Genomic DNA, 13310 nt, shown 5'->3' with positions numbered 1-13310 from the left:
AAAACTGAGCTTAAATGTATTTGGCTAAGGTGTATGTAAACTTCCAACTTCAACTCTGTAATGTCGGAAAAAGCCAGTTAGAAATGATTCTGTCCTAGTTAAAAACAAGTTATCATCCAATAGGTTTGATTACATTTCCAATATCCTCAGCAACATGTAAATTCTGTAAGAGTAATATATATGCAAATGATGTGATGATCTGACAGCCTTCTGTCCCCTATCAACACATTTTAAACTTTTGGTGCCAGAGAGAATGACATAAGAAATTAATCAAGACGACTAGCTTGATTGAGCCTCCGCCATGTATATCTCACTAGGTCAGGATATTTAAGCCTGAATATATCCACTGGTTCTAATATATCCATGACATTCGTGATTTCCTTAAGTGCATGAGGGTGATAGTTTGTAGTGTGATTTCCTTTACGGTCCATAGAGGTATTTAAAACCACATTATAATCTCCCACCATAATAATAGAGTCTTGTATTGCTTGTAGGGTTGATAAACAATGATATATATATATTTTCAAAGATATGTCTTAACATATGCATGACCTGTGCCACACCATCTTAAAAAAATGTTTTTAAATGCCAGCGAGTGTGTGTATAAGAAGTATAAGGAATGTGTGTGTGTGTTAGTGTGTTTACATGTTTGTCAATAGTGTGTGTCCTTCAGGGAGCGTACCCGCATCACAAAAGGCAGAAAGAAAGACCGACAGACAGACAGGAGTTCAGGGATCAACACCTTGTGGAGTGCCGGAAAGGAACAACAAAAGCCCTGTGGGTCGACCTGTCTGCCGGCCAGCTGAGGGCAGTTTCCTCTGCTTTGACTGGTGCGTATAGGCCACTCACAGCAGGAGGTTAAGTACAATTGAACACAGCTGGTGACCTACAGTGCATTCGGAAACTATTTAGACCCCTTGACTTTTTCTACATTTTGTTATGTTACAGCCTTATTCTAAAATTGATTACATATTTGTTTCTCAATCTACACACAAATACCCAATAATGACAAAGCAAAAACTTAGGTCTTTGTTGATACACCTTTTGGCAGTGATTACAGTCTCCAATCTTCTTGGGTATGACGCTACAAGCTTGGCACACCTGTATTTGGGGAGTTTCTCCCATTCTTCTCTGCAAATGCTCTCACGCTCTGTCAGGTTGGATGGGGAGCGTCTCTCCAGAGATATTCAAATCAGATTCAAGCCTGAGCTCAGGCTGGACCACTCAAGGATATTCAGAGACTTGTCCCGAAGCCACTCCTGCGTTGTCTTGGTGGTATTCTCAGGGTTGTTGTCCAGTTGGAAGGTGAACCTTCGCCCCAGTAAGACATCCTGTGCGCTCTAGAGCAGGTTTTCGTTAAGGATCTCTCTGTACTTTGCTCTCTTAATCTTTCCCTCGATCCTGACTAGTCTCCCAGTCCCTGTCGCTGAAAAACATCCTCACAACATGATGCTGCCACCACGCTTGACCGTAGAGCCTGATTGGTGGAGTGCTGCAGAGATGGTTGTTCTTCTGGAAGGTCCACAGAGGAACTCTGGAGCTCTGTCAGAGTGACCATCGGGTTCTTGGTCACCTCCCTGACCAAGGCCCTTGTCCCCGATTTCGCAGTTTGGCCGGGCAGCTAGCTCTTGGAAGAATCTTGGTAGTTCCACACTTCTTCCATTTAAGAATGTGTTCTTGGGGACCTTCAATGATGCAGACATGTTTGGTACCCTTCCCCAGATCTGTGCCTTGACACAATCCTGTCTCGGCGCTCTACGGTCAATTCCTTCAACCTCATGGCTTGGTTTTTGCTCTGAAATGCACTGTCAACTATGGGACCTTATATAGACAGGTGTGTGACCTTCCAAATCATGTCCAAACAATTGAATTGGACTCCAAGTTGTAGAAACCTCTCAAGGATGATCACTGGAAACCAGATGCACCAGAGCTCAATTTCGAGTCTCATAGCAAAGGGTTTGAATACTTATGTAAAAGATATTTCTGTTTTTTTTATTTTGAGTAAACTTGCCGATAGAGACTTCATGGTAAAGGAAACCAAGACACACAGAGCCAGGTGACTGTTGGGACGTGAGAGATGATCACTGTGAATTTACATGTGACTTCTATTATGGGTGCTGACTTACACTGGGTGACTGCTGGGAAGTGAGAGATGAACACAGACTTCTATTATGGGTGCTGGCTTGAAGTATAGAGGATGTCCTCTATTCATGGGTTCACTGTTATTCATTGCAGTGATCAATTACATACTATATCTGAAAGTCAACATCCTTAAATCAGGTCATATGAATATAATCGATGGTTAATATTTACATGTTTAAGTACATGTTAATTAAATGTTTATGCACATACTTATGTCTCATCTAAAGCTGTCCTGATGGCAGCGTGTTGAGTGATTAGATACAGACGGGGCCAAAGTAAGCCATTAAAGTCCAATTATCTCTCCAGCCAGCGAGCACGGTTGAAAGCCGAGTCGGCGCCGTGACGCCAGAGCCCAGCTATGAGGAACACTCAGAGCCTGTGTCCGTGTCACCATCGGGTCAGCCATGCGCCCCGACCCTGATTCCGACCGACATCACGGGGTTCCGACACGCTTATTAACGGGACCACGGAAAGGAAAACGCCAGGCGGCTCTCTCGTTGGAAAAAACGACTGCGGTCTTTATAAATACACCCTGGTTCCATTCGGCCTGGACTCTGGCCCTAATAGGGGTGGCTCACAACCACGCAGCCCCTGATCAAGATCGGAAGCAGCTGTCTATGGTAAGCAGAGCAGACAGTCTGATGGAGGGACGTGAAAATCCAGGCCGTCTCAATGAACGAACTCTCGAGTCAGGGAGAGGGTAACTTACAGTATATGTCATTTTGTCATTTAGCAGATGCCCTAATCCTGAGTGACTTTCAATAATTAAGTTCAGTATGGAAATTGAGACAAGGGGTTGTTCCTAGACACTAGTTTGAGAGGGTGTCTCTGAGTTAACGTCTCAAAGGTATTGCGTTGATGGCAGTAGACGGAAGCAGAGTTAGATTTGATACCATTGTGTGGTGGAACAGAATGTTTTAATTCTGTTTCAAGTGTTAGTTTCTTCCCGGATGGGTCACTTTAAAAAAAAAAAGCATATTCCTGTCTTTAGAGACGGATTGGGTTTGTTTATTTTAACACTAAAAAGGAGCTAAATACACAGAAAGCCACGGAATTGTGAGGCATCCATGTTCGCACCGTCATGCCGTCACTTGGAACCCTAAACTGAACCTGGGAACTCACTCTGTAGCCCAGTCGTTGCTGCAGCAGATAATGCCAGGTTTTCCTTAAGTGTAGTGTCTCTATTTTGGTAGAAAAGAAAAAAGGGAATCTGAAGAAACGTCAAAGAAAATACGCATCCTGAAAATGCAAATGCTGAGTCCCAACTCCTTTTTGGCGCACTTCAGAGTGAGAGTCAACAAGCCCTAGGGGACAGGCAAATGTTTACCTTCCTTTTCAAACAAATCACCTTATTAATGCGGCCACTCTGTTCAGAAAGATAACCATATCAATGCTGAGGTGGCCACCGTGCACTAAGTGGGTTTTCTCCAAACTCACAGGCTTTTAGTGGGCTTTTACTAACAATTTTGAGGGACAAACACTAAAAATAGCCTTGAAAATATTTCAGCCTCTTCAAAATGTTGCAAATTTCCATCTTTGAGGAACCCACTCACAAAACCTGCTCCAGTAAAGACAAGGGTTTCAAAGAGTCCAATGAAAGCTTATGTAAAAGAAGATGATGATGGTACAGTTTCTCTCTCTCTTGAGGACTGTCATATTCCCAACGCATCCTTTCAGAACTCTGTGTTCCTTTCTGGGAGACAGAAGGAAGGGCTTTGTTTGTTGAAACGCTAAACAAGCTAAATACACAGTGGCATTTAAAAGTGAGGAAGTCCACGTACACATTGTCACTCAAGCAAGCCCCAGCCATCAACCAACCAGAGAAACTCACTTACACCCCCCTTCCCTCTCCCCAAACATAAGGGGATGTATTGTACTCTATATGTTCATTAGCACGTTTTAAAAAGGACAAACATTGATAGGTTGTTCTGCATCTTTGGTACGTCCCATAGTTTCACCAGCATAAACGTCAAACATTTGCAGACTTGTACTGAGATTCAAGCTTTCACATACAATGCATTCGAAAAGTATTCAGACCGCTTCCCTTTTTAGAAATTGAGTTTGGTTACAGCCTCATTTAAAAAAAAAGAAAGTATTCTCATCAATCTACACACAATACCCCATAATGACAAAGCAAAAACTGTTTTTTAGAATATTTTGCAAATGTATAACATAAAAAATAAATACTGAAATATCACATTTACATAAGTACTCAGACCCTTTGCTATGAGCCTTGAAATTGAGCTCATGGGCATCCTGCTTCCATTGATCATCCTTGAGATGTTTCCTTAACTTGATTGGAGTCCACCTGTGGTCAAATCAATTGATTGGACATGATTTGGAAAGCCACACACCTCTCTATATAAGGTCCCACAGTTAACAGTGCAGGTCAGAGCAAAAAAAAGGTACAAAGAATTGTCTGTAGAACTCCGAGACAGGATTGTGTAGAGGAGCAGATTATAGGGAAGATTACCAAAACATTTCTGCAGCATTGAAGGTCCCCAAGAACACAATCCATTTTAGAATAAGGCTGTAACGTAACAAAATGTGGAAATAGTGAAGGGGTCTGAATACTTTCCGAATGCACTGCATAATAAGTTGTTCAGTTATAGAAGTTCAGCAGATGTGAGCAATCCACCAACTGTCCGAAATGAAGCAATTCTCATCCCAGAAAGGCTTTTTTAATTCACTAACCACAAACAACCATAACCACACTGGTCAACCATAAAACGACCAAGTGGTAAGACATCTCAGTCAGTCCACCATGTTTAAAATCTCATGAGCTCGCCCCATGACATTTTATCTAACCACGCTTGGTGTGGCGGTCCGTGCAATCATTAGTTCAAGAACTGTTCAAGAACCGCTCTAACCCTAACCATACCATTCTTCAATTCTCATCTTAGTTTCCTTGAACTGCGAAACATCATTTGTTTCCGACATTTGACACAGTGATGAAGGCCCGTGTCTGTGAGGTCAGAGGTAATGATCCCTACTAATGCAACCAAGGTGACTGGGCCAAACATGACTTTGAGGATACAGTTAAAGTTGAATTCTGAAGTTGACATAAACTAGTTTTAATGACTCCAACCTAAGTGTTTCAACCACTCCACACATGTCTTGTTAACAAACTATACTTCTGGCAAGTCGGTCAGGACATCTACTTTGGGCATGACACTCAGTGCCTCTTTGCTTGACATCATGGGAAAATCAAAAGAAATCAGCCAAGACCTCAGAAAAAAAATTGTAGACCTCCACAAGTCTGGTTCATCTTTGGGAGCAATTTCCAAATGCCTGAAGGTACCATGTTTATCTGTACAAACAATAGAACGCAAGTATAAGCACCATGGGACCACGCAGCTGTCATACCGCTCAGGAAGGAGACACTCTGTCTCCTAGAGATGAACATACTTTGGGGCGAAAAGTGCAAATCAATCCCAGAACAACAGCAAATGACCTTGTGAAGATGCTGGAGGAAACAGGTATAAATTATCTATTTCCACATCGACATAACCTGAAAGGCCGCTCAGCAATGAAGCAGCCACTGCTCCAAAACCGCCATTAAAAAAAGCCAGACTACGGTTTGCAACTGCACATAGGGACCAAGATAGTACTTTTTGGAGAAATGTCCTCTGGTCTGATGAAACAAAAATACAACTGTTTGGCCATAATGACCAACGTTATGTTTGGAGGAAAAAGGGGGAGGCTTGCAAGCTGAAGAAACCATCCCAACCGTGAAGCACAGGGGTGGAAGCATCATGTTGTGGGGGTGCTTTGCTGCCGGAGGGACCGGTGTACTTCACAAAATAGATGGCATCATGAGGAAGCTACATTTGGTGGATATATTGAAGCAACATCTGAAGACATCAGTCAGTCAGTTAAAGTTTGGTCGCAAATGGGTCTTCCAAATGGACAATAAAGCCAAGCATACTTCTGAAGTTGTGGCAAAATGGCCTAAGGACAACAAAGTCAAGGTATTGGAGTGGCCATCACAAAGCCCTGACCTCAATCCCATAGAAAATGTGTGGGCAGAACTGAAAAAGCGTGTACGAGCTAGGAGGCCTACAAACCTGACTCAGTTACACCAGCTCTGTCAGGAGGAATGGGACAAAATTCACCCAACTTACCGTGGGAACCTTGTGGAAGGCTACCCGAAACATTTGACCCAAGTTAAACAATTTAAAGACAATGCTACCAAATACTAATTGGCTGTATGTAAACTTCTGACCCACTGGGAATGTGATGAAATAAATAAAAGCTGAAATAAATCACTCTACTATTATTGTGACATTTCACATTCTTAAAATAAAGTGGTGATCCTAACTGACCTAAGACAGGGAATTTTTACTAGGATTAAATGTCAGGAATTGTGAAAAACTATGTATGTAAACATCCCACTTCAACTGTATGTAGGCCCTATGTGACCAGTTCCCCTCTAAATCCTCTCTCCACTTCCCCCTTTCCTCTGAAAAGAGGCTACATCAAACCAGTCACACAACCTTGGGTAAGGTCTGCAGAAGGTTTAGGCGCCAAATCGTAAACCCTGCACCCTCACCATATGACCCCTAACAACCCAGAAGGGGGCGGCTCGAACCCGCAACCTTTCCCTTACAGCAGGGACACGATACCCATCTGCTGGACCACAGGAAATTCCTTCTTTTTTTTTGTTTACAGCCAGAGGCCATTTCAGGCCAAGGGCATGCTGTTATATAGTGGCCCACACACATGCCAATGCCTTAAGGGAAAGTCCATACCTAAGTAAACGTGTACATACTTACAGACACACACACACACACACTACTGAAGATGTACACACAACCACATTTTCACTCATGTACACACTCACAATGACTAACAAACACAGTACAAATACAGTACCCCAGTTATGCATACTCACACAAAATAACTTGACATAAATACAACCAGTCACACACACACACACATTTTTTCAGAGGACCGCAGTGCAAAAGGCCAGGTGATCTTCTCAAATGGGCCAGATGGAAAAATTGAATATTCCATCACTTTCACTGAGGCTATTATCTCAAAGCTACAAACCAGCTCCCTTTACACACTCACACACACTAGCCCTACAAAGGTACAAGGTCCCTTTGAAACCCAGACTGGGTTTCAAGGCTTATCTTACATGTGCGAGAAAAAAACAAACAGATTTAACATGCATTTCATGGCCTAGTTTAATGTTTTGACCATTCTTATCCAGTAATATTTCAACTGCGACAAGTGTACCTTCTGCAGAAACGAGCCTCTTTCATCTCACATGTCATCACTGATCCTTATCAACTAAACAGGATCTAATGCAATTCACCTAAAGTAATGTCTATGGAGGCCTTATCTATTTGCTCTGGATGAGGGTGGCTGACTCCTGAGAAGAAGCAGGCTTCCAATGACAACTGTTGAACTGATAACCATAATTCATTTAACTGGGTCTATTTCAGTGGAGGCTCATCAGAGGAAGGGGAGGACAATACTCCTCAGTGAATGTCAGAAAAATATAAATAGTAAATATATATATATATTTTTTTACAGTTATCCTTTTTAGATAAAACTATACCAAATATATTCACGTCACCAAAACACACTGCTTTGCAATAAAGGTCTACAGTAGCCTCAACAGCACTCAGTAGAGTAGCACTATGGTATAGCTGGAGGATAGCTCATTTCCTTTCTCCTATGGGTACACAGACTTCATAACAGAACCTATGAGACTCATGGTTCTACATCCCCCTCCATAGATTTACACAGTAATGATGACGACTTCCGGAGGACATCTTCCAACCTACAGTATCAGCTCTTGCAGCATGAAGTGACACGTTGTCCACCCAATCATTGGATCAGAGAATGAATCTAGTACTGAAAGCTACAGCTAGCTAGCACTGCAGTGCATAAAATGTGGTGAGTAGTTGACTCAAAGAGAGAGAAAGACAATAGTTGAAAAATGTTGAACAAATTAATTTCTTTAAAAATGGAGAAGCAAGAGAGAGAGATAGTTTTATTTCTTTTTTTCTCACTTTGCTAGTGAATGCAGCTAGATTAGCCTACTGAAACACTTGCTATGTTAGCTAGCTGTCTATGGCTATCCAACACTGAAACTCTTCCAAGTCAAAGTAAGGGTTTGGTGTTATTAATGTATTGCCACCAAGTCCCGCAAGTGTAACTGCTAAACTGTAGAGGGTTTACTAATGCATTAGTTCTAGTAGCTATGTTGACTATGATGTTAGCTAATATGGTGACAACGATGTAGGCTGTGTGCTGCATTTAGCGGTTTTGGTATGGTTTGGCAAGGACATTTTTTTGGGCCTAGTCACAGACAGCAGATGTGTTGTGCACTGAAGTCCACAAACGAAGGGAAAAGGTGAGAGGAGAGCGCATAGATGAGAGAAGGAATTATACAACAAACAAAATATTTATATGTGACTGCTATGAAAGTGAAGAGTGTGCAAAACGGTATTGAATGTTTCACTGTCTGTCACCTTGATAACTCTTAATTTCTCTCTCAACCTGTGCACCTACATTGTAAATGTCATTCCTAGAATGTCATTCCTAGACTAGGTTGTAGCAACCTCATGATGGGTATAGGGAAAACTAGAGTCTCATGGATTAGCTTAAACCTATCAATGTTACATTGAGCTGGGTGAATTGAAAATGAATGACAGTCATCCAATATGCTGTAATAGAAATAAGGCCATGCTCATAACAAATAATCATCCTCCATTATCTTAAAATCTCTTAAGGATCGGCCCCTAATTTTCTCCAATTTTCGCCTAAAATGATATACCCAAATCTAACTGCCTGTAGCTTAGGCCCTGAAGCAAGGATACGCATATTCTTTGTACCACTGAAAGGAAACACTTTGAAGTTTGTGGAAATGTGAAAGGAATGTAGGAGAATATAACACACACATTTTTTTTTTGTACCATAATCTTTGAAATGCAAGAGAAAGGCAATAATGTATTATTCCAGCCCGGGTGCAATTTAGAATTTGGCCACTAGATGGCATCAGTGTATGTGCAAAGTCCAATGAAACACTGTATTTCTGTTCAAAATGTTATCAAGACTGCCTAAATGCGCCTAACTTGTTTATTCATAACTTTTCATGTTCAAAACTGTGCACTCTCCTCAAACTATAGCATGGTATTCTTTCATTGTAATAGCTACTGTAAATTGGACAGTGCAGTTAGATTAACAAGAATTTAAGCTTTCTGACAACATCAGATATGTCTATGTCCTGGGAAATTGTCTTGTTACTTACAACCACATGCTAATCGCATTAGCCTACGTTAGCTCAACCATCCCGCAGGGGACCCACCAATCGATTGGAAGTTTTAAACGTCAACAAGCTCCACTGGTCGATTTCTGTGTTGTAGGTTGTCAACCATTATGGATGATTCCCCTGCTTATACCAACCTCAGATATTTCACAGGGGCCGTAACATATTTGGGAGCATATGCACTTGACCGCCTTCATACCATTCAGTGGAGAAGAGCACTTGATGTCTTTATTCTGACATGGCTCCAAATGTGTGAAAAGCCATGCAGCTACTGTAGCTTGCCTCATTCCAGACCTCACTTATGACGACCCCACTTATCTGTGCTCTTGGTTACCCAATAATCATGTTCTTCTTTCATATAAAGATGTTATTACTTCATCTGACTTGCCACTCATATCAGCATGTGTGTGAAAGTGACTGCCTTGCCACTCATATCAGGATTTCTGTGAAAGTGACTGTTTAGGAGTCGTTATATTAACCCTGGCATGGGGATTACGGGGTCCACCCCAGTAACAAGGCCTTTTGTTCAGCAGGCTGCTTGTTCCTCACTGATCCTATAGGCTCCTGTCCCGTGAGGGCATGAACCAGACCAACATAATCAGAGATGACAGCGACACAATACTGTAAAACACCATCCTGACCTGATATTAGATTAACAGCTGTTGAATTTGGAGCCGCGAGGAGGAAGTGGTGGTTCGCCAAACTACACTCAGCTCGGGTGATGGGTAACCTTGACTGAGACCTGTGCCAGTAGCCTGTTCCCAAAGCGTATTAGGATTGCTGATCTAGGATCAGTTTGGCCAGTTAGATCATAATGAAGGTGATCTAATATCTAATATACACCTTCCTAATATTAAGTTGCACCCTCTTTTGCCCTCAGAACAGCCTCAATTCTTCAGGGCATGGACTCTACAAGGTGTCGAAAGCATTCCATAATGCTGGCCCATGTTGACTCCAATGCTTTCCATAGTTGTGCCAAGTTGGCTGGATGTCCTTTGGGTGGTGGACCATTCTTGATACACACAGGAAACTGTTGAGCGTTAAAAAAAAACTGCAGCGTTGCAGTTCTTGACACAAAACAGTGCACCTGGCAGCTACTACCGTACCCTGTTCAAAAGGAACTTAAATCTTTTGTGTTGCCCATTCACCCTCTGAATAGCACACATACACAGTGCATGTCTCAATTGTCTCAAGGCTTAAATTCATATTTAACCTTTCTCCTCCCCTTCATTTACACTGATTGAAGTGGATTTGACAAGTGACCTCAATAAGGTGGCAGGGTAGCCTAGTGGTTAGGGCGTTTGGATTAGTAACCAGAAGGTTGCAAGTTCAAATCCCCAAGCAGACAAGGTACAAATCTGTCATTCTGCCACTGAACAGGCAGTTGGCCCACTGTTCCTAGGCCGTCATTGAAAATAAGAATTTGTTCTTAACTGACTTGCCTAGTTAAATAAGGGTTCATAGCTTTCACCTGGTCAGTGTTCCTAATATTTTGTATAGGGGTGACCTGATCTCAGCACTATATGCTGGACAGCACCATTGCCAATGCTTTAATTCAGCCATGCTCAGTTGTTTCAGAATTAAGGTGATGTATAAGAGATTGAGCTGTACTGTACTGTGCCTCACACAGGCCAGCCCGTGTGAACAAACACATGGACATATAGCCTACAGTGGCTAGGTAGCCTACTCCCATCTTACATTAGTCAGTCAAAAATAGTTGCTTCAGGCCACATACTCTAAGATCATCGGACCCTGGAGGTGTGAAGTTTAAGGTTACACACAAGCAAAATTACAGTAAAGGATGCGCTCCATCGGTTGGTCGGTCGGTCGTTCCCTATGAAGAAATCGTGCATTCCTGCCGTTCCGGCATTCATTGGCAATGCAAAATAATTTTTAAAAAGGTGACTGGCGACTCCCGGCGCAGTCAGTTTTCCAGCAGGACTGTGCGTGGCATTCCTCTGAGAAAGCGAAGCGGTAAACATGCGTGAATTTTAGGCAACGGTGTGTGTTGGAATAGCACGCTTACCTGTAGTGGCTACAATTGCGGCATCAGACGCACGGTTCAACATATCGTTTGAGTAGCTGCTTTCCAATCCCAGTACCGCAGAGATGACGAGTCCACGTAGCAATACAATCACTGCTTGGTAGAAGAAGTAACGCATCGTGAGGGAAGCCACTAATTGTTATCGGTGTGAAGGGACGATCAATCAAACGATGGCTATGCCAAAATGGAAAGCTTTCTCCAACGATTCAGCCGGGTGCCAAGACTACGTAGAGAATTACGTTTTGGGCAGAAATATTCGAATGTGTCGAGTCACAAGAATGGAACGTCAGACACAACAGTTGTTAGATAAAATGCACCCAACTTAAAAATAAATAAAAAACAGCAGTGTTTAGATATACTCATATGGTGTGGTCTATAACAGCAAAAATAGTCTATAGGATCTGTTGGTGTAACAAAGAAATGCTCCACTATTGGCATCTATAATGAATTCTAGGCCTGTCTACAGAAAGAATGATCTAGCCTAATTCAAGTGTTCAAGAACTTCAAAATGAAGATATTAGGAACCTCAAAACTCCATCCGAAAATGACACCATTGTGTGACATGCCACGAAGTAACGTTAGACGTCAATAGATTCCCCTCATGTGTTCCATAAGGATCAATATCAGATTATATATATTTTTTTACGATTTAAAAAAAAAGGTAGCTAGCTCTGAGGCAAACCGGTAGTCTACTTTGTTAAAGTCAACTTCAAAAGAAAAAAAAAGTCCAAATGGATAGTATAAAATCTTTTGTCTGGTAAAAAAACAACACGACCAAATAAATAGGCTATAGCTTGCTGCCAAGAAAAATAAACTGTGTATCCAACGCGGTTTAAAGTGCAATGTATCCCGATCCTGATGATTGAATTAAGACAAAATAGTCTCTGTACTCCCACATACAGTATGCACACATCGGGCTTGCTTTCAGCATATTGAGCACGGCAGTCAGAGGTCCGCCTCCTCATATGAATGTAGCAAATCCACTCTGCAAAAAAAAAGAGAAGGAAATCAACAGCTTCTCTCTATCGCCCTTCAGTTCCTCCACCGCGTCCACCGACTTTTTAAACTTAGATTAAAAGTTAATGTCAGGTATTCATGTCTTCCTTTGTCTGCTTCCCCTGGCGTCTCAATTACATACCGGCTGATGCAGATACTAAAACTATGGAGCGGAAGTAGGTATGCAAATCACTTGACATATCAGCCACTGCACATTATTATCTCCCTGATGTGTTGGGGACATGTACGCTGGGTTGATGCAATTGTAACAATTTATCTTCTGTTTCTCGGGAGTGGGTCTGTAGCGGATACAATGTGTTTTGTTGTAGTTGAACACTGTGAAGAAGTCCACGCCGCAGAAACTGGCATTTAGATTTAAACATTTCCGTTTCCCCAGGGGCCTGTCGCTTTGCTGAACTGCATCCAAAAAGCAGAGGAATTATCCTCAAACATTTCGGGGGAGTTTGCACGTCACGTTGACGCGGATGCTCAGATCGGTTGATTGTTTTCCACTTCCCTTTTTGTATTGCTCCCCAGAGTCCCCATGGCTTGACAACTGCCGAATCATCCAACGTTTCCTCTTTGCTGAGCACTGCCATTGGCCAGATTGTCCCAACATGGCAGAGTGTGATTGGTTGCTCGAGGCACCCCTTTGTCACTTTTGAACATGCGTGTCGCGGGGAAAAGTGTCCCAAACCTTTATTGATAAGGCAAGTGGCATGCATTTGCAGGCTAGGCTATATGCAACAGAATATTTAGATTTTGTCAGATGACAGCATATTTCAAACAGCATATTGGCCGCCTCTGCTAACCAGAGCCTCATATGGCTCTGACCTTCACTTTATG

At 42.3% G+C, this 13310-nt stretch overlaps 1 protein-coding gene across 2 annotated transcripts in view; it reads right to left on the bottom strand.

The window, feature by feature from the left end:
- LOC109906764 (stromal interaction molecule 2) overlaps window positions 1–12749 on the bottom strand; it is an 88931-nt gene extending 76182 nt beyond the window's left edge. Inside the window, exon 1 of one of the 2 annotated variants that reach the window (XM_020504625.2) lies at window positions 11451–12749. In XM_020504625.2, the coding sequence (XP_020360214.1) occupies window positions 11451–11586 (136 nt within the window). In that variant the 5' untranslated portion in view covers window positions 11587–12749. The remainder of the gene's footprint in view (window positions 1–11450) is intronic. The other variant, XM_031792231.1, reaches the window with a different exon arrangement.
- Between the last annotated feature and the right edge of the window lie 561 nt (window positions 12750–13310).

This window comes from Oncorhynchus kisutch, linkage group LG16 (assembly GCF_002021735.2).
Source record: "Oncorhynchus kisutch isolate 150728-3 linkage group LG16, Okis_V2, whole genome shotgun sequence".
Taxonomy (NCBI): domain Eukaryota; kingdom Metazoa; phylum Chordata; class Actinopteri; order Salmoniformes; family Salmonidae; genus Oncorhynchus; species Oncorhynchus kisutch.
This window is presented reverse-complemented; position numbering and strand designations above follow the sequence as displayed.